This window comes from Mesocricetus auratus, unplaced genomic scaffold (genome assembly GCF_017639785.1).
Source record: "Mesocricetus auratus isolate SY011 unplaced genomic scaffold, BCM_Maur_2.0 Super-Scaffold_100003, whole genome shotgun sequence".
Lineage (NCBI taxonomy): Eukaryota > Metazoa > Chordata > Mammalia > Rodentia > Cricetidae > Mesocricetus > Mesocricetus auratus.
Genome location: NW_024429188.1, coordinates 14,609,823 through 14,636,145, shown reverse-complemented (window position 1 = coordinate 14,636,145; position 26,323 = coordinate 14,609,823). Strand labels below are relative to the sequence as shown.

The following is a 26,323-nucleotide window of genomic DNA, read 5'->3' as shown; positions in this document are numbered from 1 at the left end:
AGTGACATGAAACATACAAAACTAATCAGCAGCAAGACAAAGGCCATGTTGTTCCCTCAATACTTGTGAGTGCTAAGGAAACTCTAGACCTTAATACCCTTTGTGCTGCTGACTTCCACAGCACCCCGTGACATGGGAGGGCTACCAGTGTTGGCCAGCGCATGGCAGGAAGAGAACACCCACCACTGCTAGAGCAGGCTCCCACAGGCTGACTACGGAGTATACTACCTGAGTCAAATGCATCTATGTCACAACCCTCTGGACAGTGACTTACCTTCCAGATACATTTCATTATCAAGGCTTCTTCTCGATTTTGGATGGGGTGTAGAGGAGAGGCGTGTGGAGGAAGAGGTCCTTCGAGGCCGAGAAACCACGCTGCTCATGAATGCTTTGGACACATCACTCTTTTCTTCCTTTAGCATGTCCACAACAGGCTGTTCAGAGACACCTCTGTCCTCTGCAGAAACATGTCTGTCCATGGAACTGGAAGCTCTGCTTCTAGGAACTCCTATCGAGTATGCAGATGAAGGACTCTTTGCTGGCTGAGGACTCACAGTAGGATTCCGAGTAACTCTCCGAAGGTAATTTCTGAACTCCTTTTCCAAGCGCTCAGCCTCTTGCTCTAGCTCTCTTACTTTGGCTTTAGTACTACTGGCTACAAACTCAAGGTCAGAGTCTGGGGAACTAGCCTCTGTCGCTGTATTTGCATAAGGTAGGACCTTTGACATAACTGCACCTGCCATAACCTTGTTCTGCTCAAGGGGCACATTCAAGAAATCCCCACTTGGATCCCCATTGTGAGGCACCATCTTGCCACTCACTAGACCACTTAGGGAATGAAGGGTCAGAGACTGCTTTGGATTTCGGAATACTTCATTCTCTAGGGCTGCAGGTCACAAAAAGAAAATTTGAGAAATGAGAAAAAATTATACTCAAGAATGTTTTTTAAAGTAGTAAGATCAAGATTGCACACTAAACAGTTTCTGAAGCCATAGTCAGAACTATTAACATTTGCTGAAAGCTAACTTCATGTATCAAGTCTTTATAAACATGATATAATTTCACAATCTATTACATATGAGTCTGAAATGCCTGCATCTGAGAAATGAAAATATGTAATGTATTGGGTACAAAGTCTACCCAGATCCAAACTGTAGTAAATCCATTTAATAAATCATTGTTTATTCCAACCAGCATGGATACTCACAGAATTAAGTGCAACACAGTGTCTCCCCACCCCCCAAGCCTGTCAGATAACTTAGCGAGGAATTCTCACTGCTGTCTGTCTGGAGAAGAGATGCTGTCTTCCTGAGGTGGAGACCACATAGTCAGCAATTCCTAGAGCTGCTGAGATTTCTTAGCATAAATCTAGTGTCTGTGCTGTGTCTTAACCTGTAATACCTCCATACGATGCTACAAAGACAAGTGTACAATGGACCAGGTCCATGTGTGTGAACTGCAGAAGGGCCCTAGCTTCACAGGTCTACTTCCATATTACAAAGACTACTATAACTTAAGTGGTGGACAGTCTGGCAAACAATTGTGAGCAGAAAACGAGGAACTGAAGAAGAGTTTAGGAAGGAGTAGAAATAAAACTAGAGGATGTGGAAGGACTGATGAGAAACAGTCCAAGCAGGAGCTGAGCAAGGAGGATCAAGGAAGATCAAGGATGAGAACCAAGCTGAACCGAAAACAAATAAACGCTGGGCCCAAAAGCAACTGAAGAAAGCTTTCAAGCTTTACTAATCTTTCTATGAAGCCAAAGAGATGAGAGACATCCACAGGGAATGCAGAGTAATGAATTATTAGCAGTAACTAGTGCTAGAATGACTTCCATATAGCAGCTCATGCCTGATACCCATTCCATCTTTTCTCATTGTGACCCAATAGGAATCTTCATCCCCATTATAAATGAGGAACTTGAGGAAGTTAAGTGTTATGCCCAAGATCAAATAACTTCAACTGAAAGCCAAAACAAAAACAGGTCTCCAATTCTGAAAGCAATTTCCTTTGCACCCTGCTATCCTGCTTCTCTTATGTATTTATACACAGGTATGCTAAAAACTATATAAAATATGGGAAAACATATTAGTCTTATCAGGGTCATACAAAAAAGAAAGAAGCATTGAGTTGGGGCAACTAAGAAAACTGAAGCTGAAAGGAAGATATACTGACAAGAGAGATAAGCTGGAAAGCAGTAGGGCAGATATGCTCAAGATATACTATACAGCAGGACAATGGGCAGGTAGCTCAGAAGTTAGCTAGCCTGGAATAGGTGGTGCTGCCATCAAAACAAGACACACTGCCTCAGCAAGGTGGAAGGTAGAGAAAGAACCAATCCCTGGTAAGTCTTGTGGCCTCAACCTGAATGCCAGCGTCCTGGTGCTCTACGCGTCGGTTTCTCTCTCTTACACACACATACACACACACACACACAAACACACACACACACACACACACACAAAACACACATACACACACTCGCACACAAACACAATTAATAAGCAATTTATTTTTTAAAAAGCTTCCAACCTGTCTGAGTTTGTTTTAGTTGTGTTTTTAAATCAGCCACCTGAACGGTTAACCTTTTAACAGAAGCATCATATTCCAATATCTGAGTCTTTAACTGTGTAGAATGTTCAATCTGAAAAAAAGAGTCAAAGAAAAAGAAACAAATACAAAACAACTACAGCTTGCTTCAAGAAGAATATTTCTCTTATTGTGTTTATATTCTTTGTTTTGCCAATTTAAAGAAGCTTTTACACCAACAACCAATAGGATGACCTCTATTAAAACAACACCACCCAAACAAGTTTTCTCCAAACAAGTTCTGTTTTTGGGTGTTTTTTTATTGTTGTTTTTGTTTTTTGAGATAGGGCCTCTCTGTGAAGCTTTGGCTGTCCTAAAGCTCACAAAGACACATCTGCCTCTGCCTCCTGAGTACTGGGATTAAATGTGTGTGCACGTCCCCCTCCTTCCCTTTTCATTTTAAGTCTAAAAACAGCTAGCTATTCTACTACACAAAGGCAGAAATTACAGACACACAGTGGATGTGTGTATGCCACAAAGTAAGTATCAAGAGACTCATGGTGGTAATTATCAGCTCCTCTGAGAAGTTCAGGTCTAGATGAATGTACTTTCCATTCAATGCTACTGCTATTAGAAATATAAAGTCAGAATCACCAGAGAATTTTCTCACATGAGAAAGGTTCCTTTGCAACATTGGGGGGAGAAATTATTTGTATTCATATAAATTTGATTTTTGCTAGTGTGATATGTAGAAAGTTTCTTTAACTACTAAAGTGGACTGGCATAGTAGCCACAAGAAGAAAGAACACTACTCACTTCACTCTGCAACTGTTTCTGCAGAGCTTGCCTCTGAGTTTCAAACTCCTTGTGCTCCAGTGTTATAGCATGTTCTGCTTTCTGTAATTCTTTCTGTAAAACCAAAAGCTCAGGAGGTGGCTGAGTTATGCCTAAGAAGGTTTAAGAAAAAAAGAAAAAGAAAAGTATTCCTAGTTACTACCAATCTTAAATTTGCTTATTTCACTTTAAAAAAAGCAGATAGAGATTTAAAATAGTTTCCTTTCTTTTTTCATGCAATTAATATTCTACCACTTCTATTAAATGACCTAAGAACAATTCTGATTCATAAATGTCAAAATAAAATAATTTAATTCATGGCAATACAACTTTATTCCCCCAGGAGCCTTCTAAGTTAAAGAATTCTTTCAAATTCTTAAATTAACTCAATAGCCTATCTCTTTCCTCTACCACATGTAGACAGTATTTTAAGTAAGAGCTCCCTGGGCTGGAGAGATGGCTCAGTGATTAAGCACACCAGCTGGCGGTCTTCACAAGGTCCTGAGTTCAATTCCCAGCAACCATCTGCAATGAGCTCTGGTGCCCTCTTCTGGCCAGAAGGCATACATGCAGACAGAACACTGTATACATAATACATAAATCTTTTTTTAAAAGTAGAAAAAAAAAAGAAAGAACTCCCCAGCTGTCACCTGTCAGTGACTGCCCCTGTTTTCATCCCATCTGAACAGCCCATGGCAATCAGGCTCCACAAATAAGACTGATGGTGCTCTTCATTTGTGTCACCTAAGAGCCCCGTGAATAAAGTGTGCCTTATGTAGGGTAATCATAAAGGATAGTGCAGCAGAAACAGAGTCACAATGTTAGTGATCCCTTACGATTAGGAGGCTTAGGAGAGGGAGACATTTCCAGAAGTACAATGAGTAGGCACAAACCCAGAGCACTAGTGGGAGACCTCCAGCAGGGATTCCGGGTTCTCTTGCCTGAGAGGCACAGTAAGTCCAGACTGCTGTACCTGGAGACCAAAGCTAGGAATAGAAATAACTACAACTTTCAGGGGGTCCAGATCAGCCCCATGCTGGCCTCCCCGCTGTCGGTCTGGGGTCCAAGAGCTCTCCCCTGTTCAGATCAGCTGTCTCTGCTGGTTTTGCCAGCCTATTCTTTGCCAATTTGCTCATTGCTCGTCTCTCTCTGTCACTGGGTTCCTTGGGTTCAGTTCAGTGCTTAATTATGTTTGCCTCTGCTTCTATCAGTCACTGGATGAAGGCTCCCAGATGGTTATAGACATCAAGTTCATTATCAGCAATGGGCATTCGAGGTGGTCTCTCCACTATTGCTTAGCTTGTCAATTGGTGTCATCCCTTTAGATCACTAGAGGTCACTCTGGTGCCTGATCTGTCTTCTAACCTATGATCTGGACCCCTGAATGTGAGTGTCAGTGAAGAGGCCTGGGCAACCTATGGGGCCCTGAGCAGTGGATCAGTGTCTATCCCTGGAATACAAACAGACATCATGTGCCTATAGCACAAAGAGAGATGCTCTCTCAGCCTGGACTCTTAGGAGAGTGCCTGGACCCTGCCCTGAGTGAAATGACAGACTCTAGATATCCCCTATGTGGAAGGAATTGGCAATAGGGTGGGAGGGTGGGGGGATGGCGGGGGTGGGGTGCGGGAGAAGGGGAGGGAGAGGGAACTGGGATTGACATGTAAAACAAGCTATTTAAAATTAAAAGGAAAAAAAAAGAAATAACTACAACTTCAACCTCCTCTCCCTGCCTTGCTCCAAGTGCTTCCTGGCTCAACTGAGGCAACAGTCAGAAGGCATGACCCCGAAGCCACCCACAGAGGCAGCTATTTAACAAACATTACTTAGAATGAAACTACGAAGTAGGCAACAGCAAACAAAAATGAAGCCAGCTCCAATATAAGGATCTTAAAAGATTGTCCCAATGTAAACCCCCCTTACAGATAGGAAGGTATTCTATAATCCTGACCTAATATAAGTTACAGAAACATGCACATCAGAAAAAAGACATACGGTTTAGGAGACGTAAGTTCTCATTCCTATTCTCTTCCAGTTGCTGTTTAAGTAATTTATTTTGTGCCTGAAGCTCCACTTTCTCTTCTTTCAGTAGTGAGTAATCACTCATCTCTTTCACCTTCTCATTCAGCAAGTGGTTTTGTTTTGACATTGCCAAAAACTGGGCTTTGACAGACTCTAGCTCCAGCTAAAATTAAAAAAGGAAAACTTTTATATGAATAACTTTCACAGCACTGCAAAGGTAAAGGCTGGAAGGCTGTCTGAATTTAAACATCATAAATGAATAAATGACAGTGACTACCAGACAGAGGTCAGGCCCTCTGCAGTGGTGATAAGCCAAGCTAAGCTCAGAACCTATATCAATAGACCTTTGTCCTGTGAAGTAAGGAAAGAGTGTATGGTGAATGCAATTTGGAATCAATTCCCAAATGTCACAAATACAACTGCACAACTTAACAAGACATTTAAAAAACATGAACAGATAAAAGGTGGAAACAATCGCTATTGCTGTGAGATGCTTTCCTTTTCTTAGTCTTATATGTCCTATATCTGAATCTGAAAGCCTACACAGATCTCCTGGCTGCACAGGTAAATTCCACCTATAGTATCTACTTCAGTTTGTTTTAGACAGGGTCTCACTTAGCCCTGGTTGACCTGGAACTCAGAGATCTGCTTGCATCCTGGGTGCTAAGATAAAATGTGTGCAGCACTACACCCAGCTACAATCTCCTTAAATTACCTTAAAGTTCTAGTCTTGTACATTACCTGACAAGCAGTATAGTACCAGCGGCATGTAAAAACTTTACCTTACTTTGTCTAAAAAAAATCTGTAAGAGAATAATGTAGTGATAGAAATTTTTAATTGCTACCGATGGAATAGAAGAGGCTAGGATAGAAGCTAAGATATACTGGCCACCTGTTATGGGTAGTTTACCCAACTCACCCAACAATCATGCATTATTAGAAATATCTCCAAGATTACACTCACAGAATTTGCCAAAAGGCACATAAGCAGTAAGGGAGGGAGACATGATTTGAGCAGCAGGATTCTTAGATACAAGCTCTTTTTCTATGTCTCTGTGTGCCTTTGCTTGAAATTAGAACCTACTGAATTATAACTTCAGTTATCACCTTCTTAGTCATAAAGGAATCAGCCCAAGCAAATCAAAAGGAAGGCCTAAGGGGATGGAGAGATAGTTCAGTGTTAAGAGCACTGACTGTTCTTCCAAAGGACCTGGGTTTGATTCCCAGCACCTACATGACAGCTAAGAACGCTCTGTAACTCCAGTTCCAGGGGATCTTATGCCCTCTCCTGCCCTCCACAGGCACTGTACACACAGGCAAAATTCCCATAAACATGAAATAAATAAATCTCAAAACACCCCAATGTTCTTTGTAAATAAAAATAGTAATTCTAACACCATTAAGAAAACTTAAAAAATGGGTTTAACAATTACCTCAACTTCTTTTATACGATTTACAGATTTACTGAGTTCCTCCTTTTTGGAATTAATAACTGTGAGCTCCTCTTGCAAATGAATAGTTTTTTCTAGAGAATAAAAAAGAACCAATTAAATAGTGATTTCATACTGAACATAAAAGACATTTAATATTTAATAACTTATGGTCATTCTACGAGACCTAATCACCATTGTTTCATAGTCTAAATCAACAAGTATAAGTCAAAAGCTGAGTGAGCAAATAAGGCCCATTACCCAATGTGTGACAAATTACACATGTCATATATGTGGTGGAATTCCTAGTACATGCAAACCAGTTATTCCATCTGGGAAGGACATGGGCCTACTAACAGAACCTACTTTCCTTAAAAAGCAAAGATGTCTGTTTTTCTTCTGTAGTTTTTCCATCGTGTAACACGAGTCTATGCAGATAATATCAGAAGAAAATTTAATAAACTTAATTACACGATAGTGCTAAACTACAAGAGATGCAACTGCTTCTGTAAGACATGAGCAAAAGGAGCCACATAGTTGGTATCTAGTCAATAGCAAGTAAGCAGCTCCAGTTTACTTCAAAAAATGTTTGAAATTTCCACAGTTCACATTCTTTTCACAATTTCCTACAAATATATTAAAATGTAAAATATCTGAAAACTGAAAACTTACTCCACTTCAGTGTCTCAGGTCAATATAAACTAGAGAGCTTAGCAAGTGTAAAGACATGTAAGAAAAAAGAACTCTGAAACCTGGTCACAGAGGACAAAGAAAGTAAACTTTTCTATAATGGGGCTGGAGAGATGGCTCAGTGGTTAAGAGTACTGGCTGCTCTTCCAGAAGACCTGGGCTCATTTCCCAGGACCCACCTTGCAGTTAATAACTGTAACTCCAGCTCCAGGGGATGTCTCTCTCTATTGGCCTCCACAAGCACTGCATACGCACAACATACAGGCATACATGCAGGAAAAACACCCACACACAAAAGAAAAATAAATGAAAAGCCAGTGAAATGGACTAGTGGCTAAAAACCCTTGCTGCTAAGTCTGACAATCCAATTTCAGTGCTAGGGACTCACAGGGTAGAAGGAAGAAACCAAGTCCCATAAGTCCTCTGACCTTCGCACGTATACCATAGCACACACACCCCTCCCTCTGACAAATAATATGTAAATAAATACAGTGAAGCCTGTATTTAAGAATACACAATAGATGCAACTTAGGAGGCAACTTAGTAACCTGTATCAGAATTCAAATAAGGCAGCCACTCATATCACCTTTATTCTTCCTTTCTTCTTCCATTAGTTTGTTTGTTCTAGCAATGTAGTCATCCTTTAGTTCCAGTTGGTATCTGAGAATCAGAATGACTAAAATGAGGTTCTTGCCATCTCCCTCAAAAAGACCACTAACCCTAAGGACCTTATTTGTGGCCCAGCATACCTAAGAGTGCCAACACAGCTGAGGAGAAACTTCCAAGTCTCTGTTCTAAGGCCACGCAACTGAATTCTAAACATCAAAGGTCCAGCAGAACCCTGCCTCCAACACCTATAAATGTGGCCCCAAAGATCAATCACTCAAAATGAAGGGTTTTATCATAGGGTTCCTGAAAACAACTACTTCTCCATTGGTCTCAACTGGTACAGAGAGCATTAAAGGAAACAAAGCAAAGCTTAGCTAGCACACAACACATTCTCTGTCCCAGAGACGGCAAGGCAGTCACTTATAATCTGCCTGCACAATCTCCCAAACCTCAGCCAGGTAAGAACTTTTATGTACAATTGATAGCCTACTGTTATTTTATCCACAGAGATGTTTCCATGGAATTTTACTTTTTTTTCAGTTATCACTAGTCAGAGATGGGTGAAAAAAAGACAAACCCTCCTGAGATTAACATTCTACCTTAAGTAATTTGTAAATTGTTACTGACATTCATCTCAGTGGCAGCATGAGAAAGATGAATAAAGTGATTAGAATTCCAATTTTACAGCTAGTCTGCTACACAAGCTAAGCAAGTCATATGATGTCCTAAAGTCAAAGGCAATAAATATACAATATAATATATATTTACATATGTAAAGTTAAAGTAAATCTCAATCCTTCACAGTCAGAAAAGCTATGAATAAGGGCAGCTGATGTAATTCTCTATACCGGATACTTTAAAAGCCATCTTAATTCAAGTATTCATCCAAATTCATAGAAAATAGTTTTTGTTCAAGCACTAAGCTTTGTCACGTAAATATTAGCTTTATATGAATCATCAGTTTTGGTCACATTTTCACCAACTTAATTCAAACATATTACTTCTTTAAAACTGCCAAAACAATTACTTTAAAAGTTCAGTTTTGAGCTTCTGATCATAGGTCTCCTCAATGTTCTTTAGATTCTGTTCCCATCTCTGAAGTGCCTCAACCTCACTTTTATTCTTTTCTTCTTGGAGCTTCTGGGTCCTGAAATGAACAACAACAAAAAATATAAAATAGACAAAGTACAATATTTAAGGTAACAAATTAGAAGAAAAATGTTTGCAGGACAAACAGGCTGAAATGTATATAACTGTACTAATAGGAAGTGAAAGAGACCAAAGTCTTTCTAGATTTTACAAATTGACCTAGTTACTGTATGTCAGAACTAGGGAGGGAGCAGGACAGGGGCTTAAAGAAGCAAGAAGGAGTCAAGGCCAAAGCAGTTTCTTATAGGAGCTAATTTCCACTTAAAAACTGGCTAGGAGGGCAGTGTAGAGGAACTGGCCGCCAAGCTGAGTTCCATCCCCAAGGACCCACATGGTAAAGGAGAGAACTGCCCTCCATGTGTGCACTGCCGCGGCACACATTCACGTCACACATCAATAGATTGATTTGAAGGTCAAACATGCAAACTGCTTACGTCATGACCACAGAGCCCACACCTATAATCCCAGCACTAGACAGGCAGAAGCAGAAGGATCATTGCAAGTTCAAGGCCAGCCTGGTCTACATAGTGAGTTTCAGGTTAGCCAGGGTTAAAAAAATGAGACTATATTTCAAACTAAAAAAAACCAAAAATCTAGTTAAAGACAGTAAGTGGTGATAATTTAGAGGTGAATAATTATGTTAAAAAACACAAACAAAAGTTATCTTATATATGCAACTGTTTTTTTTTATAACACCTATTACAACTGTTGGATCTAATTTACTAACCCATAGATACTAAAGGTTGAAGATCTGCTTTCAACACTTAATCTATTGATTAAACCCTGAAGAGAGGGGCTGGAGGAAGGGAGTTAAGGAAAGGAGGGACATTGGGAGGTGGGGAAAGTCATATCCTTGCTACACATTTACTCAACAAGGTCTTCTTAGTGAGACTGGATGAGCAGTACTAGCAGTTCTCCACTTTCCAGCTGCTGCAGAGAGCAAGCCATTCTGAGAATACCCAAAGCTCACTGGTCCAAGAACTGGATAAAAGCTCCCTCTGCTGGATAACCTGGAAAGTACATTCAATTGACCTGAACGCTTAGGAGGGCAGAGCAGAAGTGAAGGTAAAATGTTGAGTAGAGAAGAAATCAAATGATATGGGCCTACAGAAGTAAGAAAACACCACCAATGAAGACAGTGACAATGTCTTTAATGTACTAGACTCCTAGAATACCTACTGAATGCTAACAGCTGATTCTAATTAGGAAAAAAGGTTATATGCAAATACTACAGATGGTGAACTTGCTAGCAGTCCCAGGCAAAAGCTGAAGGATGAAGCATTCTGAGCACTTAGAAAAAGTTAAGTAGCACCCCCGCCCCCATCACGAGAAATGTTTCCATGACAAGCCAAGTTAGACCAGATCTCCTTACTGGATTACAAAGTAGGTAAATGGAGCAGGCCAGGATGCCTGGAATTCATATATATATGAAACCATGAGGTCTGCTAACAGAAGGTAGCATACAATCTGTTGAATGAAGCATTAGGAGTACCTCCAAGTTGTCTAGCCTCAAGGCAGGCAGAAATATTTCATCATGGTACCCAACTTGTTATCTATGTTTACAAGGAAAACTCCAAGCTCCCTTCCCCACAGGGTGTACCTTCTAAATCAGTTGATGTCACCTTCACAGCCAGGAACTTTCCCTCAAAAGTTTGTTTTGTTTTGTTATTAGGCAGGGCATTAACACCATGAGAAATAGCTCCATCCATGACAAGTCAAGCCAGACTATTGTATTTCCTTTTTTTGAACATAGCGCAGGTAAATGTAGCAGGTCTGAAAACCTAATTCAAGTATCCAGGCTGGCCTAAAACTCACCATGGAGCTTGAGCTGGTCTCAAACTCATGAAAATTATCCTGTCTTACCCTTCCAAAGTGCTGGGATTACAGACATACACTATCATACTAGGCTTCTATTTGGCTGGGAAGATGGCTCAGTAAATAACGTGCTTGCTAAGCAAGCATGGGGACCTGAATTCTGATCCCCAAGACCCATATAAAAGCCAGGCATGGTAGGGGAGATAAAAGAAATACATGGATGCATAGAGCTTGCTGTCCAGCCAATCTAGTCAATCAATGAGCTTCAGGCCAACCAATGAAAGATCCTGTAAAAGATAAGTTGGTGAATGGTAAAGATGACTGACACTGACTTCTGACCTTTTCAGGCATATATGGGTCAATGCACCTGCATATACCCATGCAAACACCTCTCCCTCCCCCCCTCTCTTGGAAAAGGCTAGAAAATTTAGACATGTATTACTTACAATTCAAATGCTTCGATTCTTTCCTTCAGCTCTGCTTCTCTACCTCTAAGCAAATCTATGTCATTTAGTAGAAGTTGTCTTTGAGCATAAATTTCTTTCGTTTCAATCTGCATAGGGAAGTACTTATTTTTAGTAAGCAAGAAAGTAAAATAAAATAAAAACACTGGAAGTCAGATGTTGCTTCCTAAATTCTAGAGCACAATGAAAATTACAAATAATTAGGGTAACAATTTCTCTTTGCAGAAATTTCAATCAAGATTTGCTTTTTAAATCCACATTATAGTTGCAATGAATGGTAAACTACACTGTGCCTAACAACCTTAGTCTAGTTCTTTAACACCCCTCGTATTCCCTTACTCAAAAATTTGATAAGTTCTTCAGCAGGAAAACTTTAAACATGTATAGTTGGTAATGAATAGAATCTCCATGGTGATTGAAGATGGTACCTAGATGTTTCAGTTAGCGGATGCACGTGAACTCCCCGAGTGAATGGGCTGGGCCATCCCATCATGGAACAGAAAAGTTGTCACAATTTGGTTGAGGGAGAGAGAACCAATCTCATGAAGATGTAAATCTCACAACTGAAGTATATAAAGGCCACATGTAGGAACAATACCTGTATGGGTCACTCAGTGAGTTGGGGAAGAAGTCACTAATGTGACATGAATCTGGGTCTGTGAGTCAACAGCACAGCCTTAACAGGGAGAGATGTGGACAAGCATCCAAAGGCATGGTATCACTGACTAGAACGGCAATCTTCAACACTTTCATGTACTATTGACTAACTAGGGATCTAGTCCGTCACCTTATGTTGAAGATAAAGTTGTCAATCTAAACATAACCCAGTATTTTAAACATCTATGCTTATTCTTATAGATGACAGTAGTCCATTTCCCAGATTAAGCTAGACACACAGTAGTAGTATTTAATGCTGGATAACAGGTCTTACTGAAAAGCCTGAGCAAGGATGAACTCTAGGGGAAACACTCCTATTTTGAATACTTTCTGACAACTGTTCTGGATGCACACTGAAAAGAGTACTGCAAGTCCTGTTTGGCTGAAGCCATGCTCTTAGCAAACAGGTTTTCCTGAAGGAAATCTATGCCCGAAATGTGACTGGGCTACTCTGAACACAGCCGCTCAGACCGTACTCCTGGACCACTGACACTGCCATGTATCCTTATTTCCCCCAGGATTGGGGTCACTCACCTTCTTCCCTGCTTCTCTCTGCCCTCTTAACCCCCTAGCAGAGCCCCAAGGTCTTTAGTCTTGAGGTTGCCTTTCTCAAATTAAATTAAGCTTGGCAAAACAACATTCTTCAACCACTGCTACTGTTCCACCCTCATGGAAAGGGGCGAACAGATCGATCAGAAATTATCAACCCTCCCCAAAGCCAGATCAGAAACCTCTTGTCCAAACACATGGTTTGGTCTTTCACTTTTAGGCTACTGCCTAAGCTGAGTATTAATCCTCTCTGCTTTAAAGAGCTGCTCCCCGTCGTCCATAGCAACTATTTACCTCCAGTTTCTCCTAAAGCCATCTCTCTCCAATTTTCCTGACAAGATAGATGCTGTTTGCTGAGTGTCCCCTAATCCCAGCATGGACATTCACTCCATTTCTTTCTTTTCTGCATCGCAGAGCAAAGACTAGATGAGCTTGTGTGAACTCAGCCTTCTCTTTGCACTCTTGACTACAATTCTAACTAACTGTTCCTCTAGAGTTGTCCTTGCTGGGTCTTAAACGAAGCCACCAACAGCAGCAGGACAGAGCCACCCAGTATATCATTCCCAGAGTATTACCTCTCTGTGCTTTTTAATTCTTTCCAGGGTGTTCTTTTCCTGAGAAATGAGGGCTTCATTTTTTGCTTGACAAATTCTTTCAAATTCATTCCGGAACTCAGCCAATTCCTTTTCATACTTTCTTTTCTCTTCCATCTGAACTTTTGTTATTTCAGCTTCTCTAAAATACTTCAACTATGAATTGAGTACAAAAACTGAAAATAGTTTCTTAAAAATAGTACAAATTCACTCATTAGTTTAATAATAATGTTTTGTCCAAATCCATCTTTAATCCATCTCTGGTTTTAATCTTCTTTATTGTACTATAGGATTCAGTCAAAAGTGTGAACAGATGCCATCAACAGTGATCTAAACATGTGCGCATCAGGCTAGTACTGCATTGTTTAATTCAAAAGTTTTAGGTGTTTCCCCACATAGCTAAGATTAAGTCAGTAGAAGATAAGTGGGAGTAGCTCTCATTGGCAGGAGAAAGAACTACAGCTTACCTTTTGACACATTTCTACCTGAAGCTGCTGTTGTATTTCTTTCTTATATTCATTTAACTTTGTCTCTAAAGATTCTAGCTTGGGACGGTGAGGAAAGGCATCTGCAAATTCATCATCAATAAGCTGAAGCTTCTCAGCTATTAAAAAAACAACACAGCCAATTAGGAAATATAAAAGAGGCCCAAAGCAGACTATACTAAAAGGGAAGTATAGAGATATCTGCTACCTACTTTGAAATACATTTAAAAACTAAGATAGATAAATGATAAACAAGTATAATACAAATTTTACAGCAGCATTTATATAAGCAAATATTCCCTGTAACATTGTTCTAACTGTTCTGCATGTTTGGAAATGTCAATAATAAATTGACGAGTACAAATCAATCTCTTCTCAGTTTCTAAGTACAGAGACTTTTGGACTTGGATTAAAGTTGACACATGTTCAAAACAAGGACTTTAAAAGTATAAAAACTATGTACTTTAACTCTTGCATTCTACAGAAAAGGAACAAATGACCACAGAGTTTGAATGACTTCCAAAGGGTTAAGCAACTATAACACAACCAAGCCCAACTCAAGTCCTGACGACTTTCTCATGCCAGATATCTTCCCAGGAGGCCCTTAGCCCTCAAACCAACCAGATTTGCCAAATCAACCATGAAGCAGAGGGTAAACGTAAATATGGAGTACAATCCCATGCACATCAGCACACATGGGAAGAAAGGGATAGCAGGAGTAGATTAAAATAGTGAGTGTTTGCGACAGTCATAATTGTGAGCATGTTTTTCCAGCCACTTCATTCATTTTCCAATAAGCCACAACCACAGAGTCTGACACAGGACTTTCTAGCCACATGTGGTCACTAAGTATTTGAAATGAGATAAATTTGAATTGAGATGTATTTTAGTGAAAATAACACACTAGATTTCCAGGAACTGCTACAAAAAATGTATGTGAAGTATCTCATTAATAATTTTATACTGAGTACTTGCTAAATATCTTGAATGTTTGGGGTTAAATAATTAAAATGAATTTCATCTGTTTCATTTCATCTTTTTAAATGTAACTACTAGAAAATTCAAAATTATCTGCTTTGTGTTACTGGAAAGCTCTCCTTTGCAATTAACACATAATATTTTGCTAATGGTATTAAAACTATACTTAAGGTACCAGTTGTAGAATATACCTTTGTAAATGATGAATTCCTTATCATCCTACAAATTAGAGGCACTACTAAGTGAGGATGAGCCAAAAAGTTGGGTAAGTATATCAGTATAAGTAACTGCTTTCCATCTCTTTTGACACAAAACCAAAAAATAGTGTCTGGTTTGCTTTCTATAGCGGTGACAATCACCATGAGCAAAAGCAACTAGAGAAGAAAAAGCTTTATTTTCAGCTTTTACTCTAGATCACAGTACATTACTGAGGGAAGTTAGGCAGAAACTCCAGCAGGAACTCAAACAGAAACACAAAAGCAAGGCTTACTGCCTAGTTTCCTAGCTCATAATACTAGCTTTTCTAGAGAGCTCAAGACTTCTTCCTAGGTGACAGTGCTGCCCACAGCAGGCAGGGCCCTTGGACAATTCTCCACAGACATACCCATAGTCCAATCTGATGGAGGCAACTGTTCAACTGCAGCTCTTTCTTTCAAGGCAACTCTAGGTTGTGTCAAGTTGGCAATAAAAACTGGCCAGCACAGGTAGGAGGAGGCTACTATAGAAAGGTGCAGAGTGCAAAATCTCTAGGCCTTGAACTCTACCCAAAAAGGAGTTCCCAAGTTGCTCTCCCCTCTGAAGACCTCAGTTTCAACTATTGAGTGAAATGATGAGACAATGACTTCTCTCTTTGCAAAGTGAACAGATTGTAACATACTATGGTGATTTGGACAGGAATTCCTCCCAGCCCATAGGCTCATATATTTGAATGCTTAGTCACCAGGGAGTGGCATTATTTGAAAGGATTAGGAGGTGTGGCCTTGTTGGAGTAGGAGTGTCTTAGCTGGAGGAAGTATGTCTTGGGAGGGGGGCTTTGAGGTTTCAAAAGCCCAAGCCAGACCCAGTGAGTGGATCTCTCTCTCCCTGCTGCCTGTGGATCTGGACCCAGAACTCTCAGCTAGTTCTCCAACACCATGTCTGCCTGTGTGCCACCATATTCCCTGCCATGATGACAATGGACCTCTGAAACTGTAAGCAGATGGGGAAGTCCTGTGTATATGTCAATAAAGCACTGTTGCCCAATAGGGAAGCAAGATAGTTGAGACTAGGAGTGGAGGAGGACTCTGGGTAGGAGAAACACAGGGAGTTGTCATGTAGCCCGCCAGAGAAGTAAGATGTCCGTCCGGTAAGAGAAATACTTAGATGGGTTAAATACTTAAGTCAGAGCTATTCAGTAAGAAACAAGCAAGGCCAACAGCTTCATAATTAAAAGTGTCCTGTGTGTTCATTTGGGGACTGCAATGTGGCAGAGCCCAGGCGACTGGTGGGGAAAAATCAAAGCAGCTGGCAAGGAAAAGGCTTCTCTCTACAGTAAGCCAGCCCCAATTAAATGCATTTCTTCACAATAACAGAACACTGGCCAAGACACTAATTCAATGGCTAAAAAATAAGTTTAGAGAAGACATGAGATGAATTTCCTAGGTAAAAGAGGTTAAACTCCACAAGTAAGAAGAATTGGCATGCCAGCATGACTGGCCAGTATAGCCATGGCACTCAGAAGGATAGATTATGACTGGAAAACAATTCCTGGTCCAGCAACACAATTCCAGAAAAATGAATTTCCTTGTCACCTACACACAGGTAGCATTTTTCCAGATGAGGGAAAAATCACATAGTATGATAAACACGTTAATTTTCTTCTTCCAAAAATAAAACAGGGCCAAGTGATGTGGTACACATCTGTAAATACCAGCATCCAGAGGAGGGAGAAGCAGTACAATCTAAAGTTTGAGGCCAGCTCTGTCTATACAGTGAGTTCAAATCTAGCCAGGGCTATATAGTGAGACCCTGTTTGAAAAATAATAAGCAAAAACAAAATAATAACAAGATACCTAGCAGAATTGAAGTGAGAAGGCTATAATTACCTAGGGACACCTTGCCAGGAAACGTGGCACTTGTCTGTGTTTCCATATCACAACTCTCTTTAGCTTGATGATATTCTGCCAGTTCCTTTAAGAAACTCATAAGAAAACCTATAAAAACATAACATACATAGTTTTGTTTCAGAACATCATTCAACCATTGCTTTATTGCTGTTTATGAGTCTTGGTTTATAACATCATTTGATTACCAGGGAGAGGTCTTTCAAGGATGAGATACACCTTAAAAGGAATACAGGTTGCAATTACCACAAAAATTATAAATTTATATATGGCATAAGATAAAGTCAAATGACATATGATATATTGGAAAGATTCTGTAATACCAGACAGGTTCATCATAATGTCAAAGAACTCTTAACTAATCAGTAAACAAAAAAATAGGAAAAGACATGGACAAAGTTCACAGGAAGAAAATTTAAATGGAAAATAAAAACCTTTTAAATGTTAAATGCACAGAAACCTATAAATGCAAATTAGTAACATAAAAGAGAGACCACATTTTCTGCATAGCATTGCTAAGATTAAATCACCGACGTCAAGGGAATCTAAGAGAGCAATTTGTCACTGTCTCTATACATTTCAAATGTACATTATTTTAACCTAGTCATTTTGAGTTTATACTGCTGTACTAACTTTCAATAAGGGCACAAAATGTGCATCATGCACGCTTACTGCTTCTCATAGCAAAAAGCAAACAACAACTAAGTTTCCATCAATAGAGAGTAAAATATGTTCTTTAAAAATGGTATGAACAGTTGAAATACTCCTGTTTCATCAGCCAAGTTACAATCTTTTATCACTCTCTACTAAAGATATTAAAATTCTACTCCTACAATTGTACATAAGCAAACTCATATTGAACCCTCATGACTTCCTCTTACAAACACATCACTTCACCCCCTATCTAATAATCACATACAAACTACCTAAACTCTCAGTCATAATGAGAGTCAGTTCTCTTTCCACCATGTAGATGCTAGGGATGGAACACAGCAACTTAGATTTGGCAACAGGCACCTTTATGAGCTGAGCCATCTCAATGGCCCAAATTCCCATTCTAAGAGTAAGAAAGTTGGCTTTTACTATCTACTACCTATAGACTTAACTGCAATTTCACAATTATTACTAAGTCCTCCTATATAAGTAACTATCACCTACAGTACAGTCCAATTCCTTCAGCTGCTAGGCTCCACTATTACAGAGTTAGGAAGCTCAGCACTCTCCAAGACCAAGTGAGAACATGACAGTAACACTGTTTGGCCACAATCTACATTCCATCCAGAGATCATCTAATATCCTCAATTTCAATTGTACTACTCCTTATACTGATTTTTTTTTTGCCAAAATTAACAAAATGGCTAGCAAAGAGCTCTATCCAAATTTTGGTATTTGGATGCTTAACACAACTGCTACTCAGTTTCTCTGACTACCAGAAATGTTACCAGATTATGATGGTAACAGCTGTTAAATCAGATATTTTCTGAACCAGAAGTATTTACGTAGATTATGGTAGAATTATAGGCAACATCTTTTAAAGATAATATAAATATCTATAGTAAGGTAGATTGTTTCCAAATATTGCTTCAAGATCTAAATTTCCTTCTCAATATTTTGGCAACATCTATTAGTGGCACAATTTAGGCCAGTGTGTTCTAATATATCAGCCATGTGGGCAACTGAATTTAAATTCAACCAAAGCCAAGTTCACTATTCAGTCAAAGTAGCCCCATTTCAAGTAACTCATAAACTTAGTGGCCAGCACATGAGACAGCAGAAATAGGCATCTCCTTCAAAACCAGAGTTACACTAAATAGCACACTGCCTTGGAGTTCAGAATATAGAGTTTATCTATTCATTTACTTAGCAGTATGAAATACAAGTTTATTTTGTATAATAATTCACTTGTATTTAGACTGCCCAACACTATTTTGTAATACAAACTGATCCAGCTATACCCTTTGGGAGCTGTTTCACTCTGGAATTTAGGGTCAGTTGCCATAATGAAATTCAGTAGGGATGATCTATGTTGCAGGAAGCATAGAACATCATGTAAGCCAATTTACTTACTCACTGCAAACATCACTTCCAAGAGACCTGGCAATTAAGTCAAAGACTAATGGCCAGTTGAAAGTAGACACGCAAATATTTGCTAATTAAGTTCCAAGCTTACGAACATCCTAGCAGGGATGGCAAGACAAAAATCCAAACACAAAAGGACCACTGTGACATGTCATAGACTACTTAAAAAGGCCAAAAGATTACCTATCAGTGGCAGCTACGTTGTCAGTTTATATTCAAGACACAAAGTCCATTGCCAAGTCTAAAGCATAGTCTGGCAACTTTAGTAACAATATACAATATGAAAGGCCAGGGTTGAGGTAATTTATCAAGAATATATAAAACTTAACTTATAAAAAGTATAGATATTTTAAAGAAACTACGAATACATTTAACACTTCATAAATTATCTTTGAGAAACATATCTAATCTACAAAAATATTCAGCTTATGTTACTAGTTTTTTTTTCCCATGGGAAGGAGAGCTACTGTGTAAATGTTCTAAACAGTATGTATTCTGTCAAGAGTATTTTCATTTGATAGTTGGGCTCTTGACTACTGTCTGCAGTGTCCTTACTTAAATATGTAAGATTTATTAAGAACATAGAAATATGTGGGGAAATAAGGTATTTTTGTCAAAATAATAGGAACAGTTGCTTATTTAAAAGCAAGCCATGGTGAGCAAGGAAAATCAATGTTTTAATTCTAATTAAATTTCCTATTCTTCTCCCTGATAACCACAAGCTTTGTATTTTTGTAAGAAAAAGCAAATAAAAAGATCTTGTTATTCTCCACAAAGAGAAGTCTCCTACCTTTTTGGTTTTCTTTATCAAATCCTGAAATCTGTTAAAAGAAAATATTTTACTTTCATTAAATTACCCATTTATAAGTAGAAAATCAAAGTAGACCATAAAAACAATCTTACCAGTGATTTGTAAAGGCTGGATGAAGGGTTGATTCTAATGAGCTGTAATAGATCCTGCATAGTAAATACCTTCAAGAGAGGGGGGAAAGTTAAGCATCCAAATCTGTATACCAATAAGCTCAAATAATTATGATATACTACTGAACATAAAATTAAAACTCATTTTAAATTTAAAATAATATTATAATTAACTTAATAGTGCAAAAATAAAGCTTTTATGTTGTCAATAAGTTACAATAAATATGTTGAGGTCAGAAGGATCAAATAATTTGCTTTTTAAATTACATTAATTTATTTTTGTGTGTACTGGGAGGACATGAACATGTTATGGTGTATATGTGGAGATCAGAGGACAATTTGCAGGATTTAGTTCAATCCTTCCACCATGTGTGACCTAGAACTTTAACTCAAAACTTCAAACCTTAGTAGCAAGTGCCTTTACCTGCTGAGTCATCTTGCCTGTCCAGATAAAATATTTTTAATCAAGTAATTAACCTCCCAATACAAACAGGAATGAAAGAAATTATTAATGCTTTACAGATAACATTTGGCTATCTGGTGAACCAGTGGATTTAAGAATGAATTTCAGGGTCCTTACAGTTATTTAAAAAAGTCAATAAATGCCAGGCTTTATTAGTCTCCAACTATGAATGACTACTGTGTGCCTGAAATATTTTTAATCACACAGCTATCCTTGACACACATATTTCTACTAACGTGTGTGTTGTGTACTAGCTCTATCCTTAGTACACTGATACAATGTATTCTCAAGTAGTTTCCCTTTAAATAAAAAGTACTGATTGGCATTTACGTTATTAGAAACTATTAATGATATGAAGGGGTCTTTGCAGGTGTCATACAGGGAAGCAAACTGCACGAAGAGATAGGAATGAAAACTTGGTATTCATTGATTTCATTAACCTGGATCACACTTCAATAATCTAATAACATAATTTATTCCCAATGTACTTAAGCCCAGTATAATCTGGAAAGAATTTTCCTGGTGTGATACAATCTCTGGTGCAAAGGAAGCGTAATTACATTAAAACTCAACTCAGGATACATGTCATTTCTCCAAGAAGAGGAGTTCTAGAGATACACTACTTGTACTAGCCATAAGGGCCTACTGATCTGGCCTGGTCTCTACAGACTTATTGTAGGAACTTGATATGGCCTGGTCCAACATCCAACAGATAACGCAGGATCACCTGGCTGTTAATCACTTCTAATTCTCGGCTTTCTTGATGGAAGAACAGGTTTTTCATTTTTCCAATTGGAAAGACAATCCTGTGGGCTTAACATTCCTGTTTTCTCTGGAAGTCAGGGGGCTCAAGGGCCTTCGTGCTATGCCCCCAACATATTACTATAGTATTACACAGTAATCAAATTGTAAAATGTGCCTTTAGAAAGAAGATAAGCTAAAAATGAATTCATGTTTTAAGACAGGGTCTCAATATGTATATGTGGTTGGCCTGAACTCACCAAGCTGGCCTAAAACTTGGAATTCTCAAGTCTGTCTAGAGCTGAGATTACAGATGTACAGCCCCATACCTAGCTTAAGCAATAAATTATGCTGACAAGTTGAATATAGTTGTTAATAAAGCATAGCATGTTTAAAGTTCAACCTTCCATCAGAATACTGACATTGTTCTTATGTCTTAAAACTTTTAAAAAATTACAAAACAACAAACAAAAGCAAAAGCACACAGATACAACACCAGGAATGTATCCTAATGTAAAAAATAGACTCAACTGACAATTAAATGCCAATTTGGAAAAATGGACTACAGCCAATATATCCCTGGATCAAAAATACTGATAGTATAGGACTCTGAAGGAAGGATAGAGAATATATGAAAACTATTTTGCACTCAATTCTGCTACAAACCTAAAACTATTCCAAATCCAGAATTCTATAAGTTCTGAGAATGTTTGTTAAATTGGACTGTAAATAATTAATAAAATGTGACTATTATGTTCAATGGTGGCAAGAACTAGTTAAAATCATTAGAGTGATAAACCGTACGACATGTGCTTTCATAGTTGGGAACTTTATAGATTTTCCTAAGTTGTGTATTTTGTACTTCACTTATGTAACTACAAAGCAGAGAAACACCTGTAGCAATCTAAATGAAGCACATATTAGAAATCAAGATGTTCTATCCTGCAATGCTATTTAAAAGCTACTTACCTTTGATATATCACTTCACCAATCTACAATCTGAGTCGTCATTTGCAACACATGTGCTCCCTATAGTGTACCCAACACAGTACCAGTTTCACCGTCAACATTGCAAAAATGGCAGTTACCAGTCTAAACCACATGGACTGTAACATCACTTTAGCTCTAAAACATTTAGTGATTTCACACGTCACTATTTTACAAAAGACTGAAAAGCGCTAACAACAGTCATATTCGGTACTAATTTGTTATCTAACAGATTTGTGCAGGGATGATAGGAATCAAAGATGAACAAAATAATGAACCTAGTCACTCAAGGGACAAGCAGAGTAATATGTACCACTTCCCAGTTATTAGAGGAAGAAACTGTCAAAAGAAATTTTAAAACTATCAGAATTTACCTTCTCTTTTGCCAAACCACTTTCTGGGAAGAAAACAGAAAGTGAATATTCATAGCCACATCTTTGTAAGTGATCTGCCACCAGAGAGTTAGAAGCACCTATTAGGAGGGCACTGCCTTCCACTGGAATGGATGGAGGCTTCACTTCCCCACTCAACACAGGATGCATCAATTCATGAATTAGCTGATTTCGGAGTTGTGTCTAGAAGCAGATACATTACACATTCATAATAGAAAAAAAGCACACATCTGTCATATTAATTGAACCCTTTCATTTTCAAAATGACTCCAGATCCACGGGCAGAAGGTAGAAAGCACCTCCTTCACAATTTGTCTTATCCCTCAGTGGACTTGGGCAAAACTTTCTTTCCCCAGCTCCCACACCCACTGTCCACAGACCATAACTTGACTTCTCTAAAAGCAATTTCAGCTGCTTATCATCAGGAAATCAAACCAAGGGGAAAATTCTGCCACTTCATCCCAAATGTGGATTGTGGCAATGCATTCAAATAAACTGGGAAATTCAAGGGCATTCTGGGCTCTATAAATAGTTCAAGGCTATTCTGGGCTACAAAGACCCTATCTCAATAAAAAGTAGTTAAAAGTACCTGTTATACAATCATGAGGATTGGAATTTAGATCCTAGTACTTGTGTAACATGCCACCTGGGTGCCCTCGCAACACAAGGGATTAGACAGCCTGTTCTGGCCTGCCTGCACATACAAGCACACACACACCTACATATGTGCACACAAAATTATGATAGCTAACTTTGAGAAAATGGCAATCTGCCCTGCCTTTCATCTAGTTGGGCTAATAAGAGTCTGAATAGCCAACCGTGCTATAGCTGTGAAGTGAACAAGGTTTGCACAAAAAGGCTACAGATAAAGATATTCATTGGTCAATACCAAATAAAACTGAGATATGAAGTAAGGACTATCAAGTCTAATCTGGAGTATGACACACCTAGGAATGAAAAGATTGTATATTAATGAAGTGTCATCAACCCAGGTGGTTTAATCCAGTATCACTATTTGGTTAAAGAGTTGTAAAAGGTAAAGCCTTTCTAACATTGCAAATGAGAGAGCTCTGGAGGTGGCTCAGTTGCTAAAATACTTGCTTTGCAAGCATAAGAACCTGAGTTTAATCCTAGCATGCACATAAAAAGCTAGGCATGGTGGTGAACACTTGAAATCCCAGCACTGGGGAGATAAGACAAGAGGACACCTGGAGCACAGTGACCAGGCAGCCTACCCTCATCAGTAATCTTAGGTCACAGTGGGAGGACCTGTCTCAAAACACAAGATGGATGGCTCATAAAGACAGGAATACACTCACATGCATACACAACTACATACGGAGGAGCCAGAACACACAAGGGCACACATTCCCAAAAGTGAATAATCATTCAATGACATGAGAATACAAAAAGCTACTTTGACTTTTGAAAGCCAAATTAAAGTAGGACACTGTGATAAAGTACTGCAGCAAGAACAGAAAAAAAGATCAATAGTTTCTATTAAGTTTCTTAAAATACTATCGACTTAACCATTCTCGTGGGAAAATAGATATAAACGGCCAGAAAAGTACAATGAACTGAATAATCAAATGAAACAGAAAATGACTGAAGCAATGAGATTTTTCTTCAGTGGTACACTGTTAAAAGGTGTAAGGGGCAACAATGGAACATATTCCCAAACTGCTTGTGAAATATAAACTGTAAAAACCATTTCAGATCAGATACACTGCTAAAAGTGCTCATACTCCAAGGCATAATGGCCCTGGCCCATAACCCAGCACTCAAGAGGCAGAGGCAGAAGGAACACCGTAAACGGGCCAAAACCTACTCATGCCTCTTTACTCAGAAATGGGATTTCTCTATGGTAGACAGAAAATTACAGGCACAATAGATCATGTATAGACTTTAGTAGAAGCTAAACATTCAATAGGAGACAGCTACCTAAATGACCTTTGACTATCCAGTATGACTCTGCTGCCACCGAAAACAAGGATTTCAAGCAACTTGAGGAAACAGGGAAAGAAAGGTCTGTCATATAATCTAAATTTTAAAATGATACACACACTCATACGAGTTTGTGATTATAAGAGATAGGATTTTTGTCCCTTCTGCTTTTTTGTATTTTCTAGACAAGTCATCTATTTTTATGAAGTTAATAAAACAACGAGTGGGAAAACCAGGCTCACCTTTCCTTAACTTCCAATTTTAATGTAAAATATATTTCTGAAAGGTATACTGTAATGAAACACATTGAACTAACTCATTCCACACCTTGCTGTTACCTAAATTTAAGGTGCACTAATAGATATTTGCTATCCATATTCAATATTCACATTCTAACATATTTCATTTTTATTTACTATTATTGAGACAGGGTCTCACTATGCAGTCTTGGCTGACCTGGAATTGGCTATTTGGCCATGGCTGCCCTCAAACTCAGAGATGTGCCTGCCTCTGCTTCCCAAGTGCTGGTTTTAAAGGCGTGTGACAACATACCTGGTACATTTCTCAAACTGTTACACTGTAAGCAGTAACTTCTTTATATTTTCTACGTAGAGTCATCCAAAGAGACTCTAAAACCACATATTAATTGTGAAAAGTGTAAATCTAAGTTTTGGGTTTATTGGTTTTTAAGCTAGCAAGGAATAGTTTTCATTTTGATGTTCTCATACATGTATGCTGTTGTACTGCTCATAGTCTCCTCCCTGTTGCACTCCCCCAGTCCCGTCTTTTCCCCACAGTAGTCCCCCTTTTGCTTTCATCACACACACACACACACACACACACACACACACACACACACACTTATGAATAAAACAGGGTCAAACCTAGATTGTAAACAAGATTTGTAACAGCAACGTATTCTTTTATTTCCAGACAGGGTTTCTCTGTGTAGCTCTGTAGACCAGGCTGGCCTCGAACTCAGAGATCCACCTGCCTCTGCCTCCCAAGTGCTGGGATTAACGGCGTGCACCACCACCACCATCCACAGCAACGTATCCTTATTACAATGTTTTCACTATATACATATTATGTGCTACCTTAATGTCAGTTCAATAAATCTATTATATGTTCATTAAGATGACTGAAAGTCAACATTTTCAAAATGTAACTCCCCAACACAAGCCATATTTTAGTAATTCAGAAAGTCAAGCTCTGGATAAATTGAAATATGGAACCTACTGTCAAAGGTTACACTTGGAAAACTAAGGACGGTCGTGTCTAAATCTGATACCTTAAGTGTGTCCAGTATACCCCGATCCTTAAACGTCTGGTATAGCTTTTTGCGCAGTTCATCTTGACTCAACACATCACCCTTGAGAGACATGGCGGACTGAAAGAGAAAATGATAAGTTACCTAGCGGCAAAGAGGACCTAGATTTCAGAAGTCAGACCAGTGGCCTCCCGGTAAGCCCTAAGATGCTTAGCGGAGCTTGCAGCAACATAAACAAGGCATTTCCTTTCTTAAAGACCCTGGGAAGCGGCAGGTGGAACTACCTGGGCCATTGTTATCTGCTGCTTCCCGAGCTCGGCCCTCTATGGCCAGACTCCGTGGGCCAGGCCAGGCCGTGGGTGGAGAGGGAGCCCCTGACCTCCGAGCCCAGCCTGTCTCTGGGGACCCGGAGGAACGACGAGCTGAGCATTCAGCCCATTACTCCAGCAAGCACGCGCACTTCCTCGCGCAGTTCTAAAGGGTGGGCGGGGCCGTGACCCCGGAGGGACTCTGGACCAAAAGCGGCCGCTCAGCAGACAGTTTTCACTGCTCCATAGCTCACGCAAACGCCGCTCTCTCTTCGTCAGCCGGCCCAACGTATTGGCCAAACGTACCCGCCA

The 26,323-nt window shown here is 39.2% G+C and overlaps 1 protein-coding gene across 1 annotated transcript in view; it reads right to left on the bottom strand.

The window, feature by feature from the left end:
- Ofd1 (OFD1 centriole and centriolar satellite protein) overlaps positions 1-26,311 on the bottom strand; it is a 34,960-nt gene extending 8,649 nt beyond the window's left edge. The window contains 16 exon segments of the mRNA XM_005074185.3: positions 275-886; positions 2,533-2,644; positions 3,346-3,476; positions 5,359-5,548; positions 6,819-6,910; positions 8,092-8,165; positions 9,142-9,261; positions 11,525-11,631; positions 13,324-13,497; positions 13,809-13,945; positions 16,889-16,996; positions 19,776-19,806; positions 19,889-19,957; positions 22,472-22,672; positions 25,725-25,823; positions 25,988-26,311. Of these exon segments, the coding sequence (XP_005074242.1) occupies positions 275-886; positions 2,533-2,644; positions 3,346-3,476; positions 5,359-5,548; positions 6,819-6,910; positions 8,092-8,165; positions 9,142-9,261; positions 11,525-11,631; positions 13,324-13,497; positions 13,809-13,945; positions 16,889-16,996; positions 19,776-19,806; positions 19,889-19,957; positions 22,472-22,672; positions 25,725-25,823; positions 25,988-25,996 (2,266 nt within the window). The 5' untranslated portion in view covers positions 25,997-26,311.
- Between the last annotated feature and the right edge of the window lie 12 nt (positions 26,312-26,323).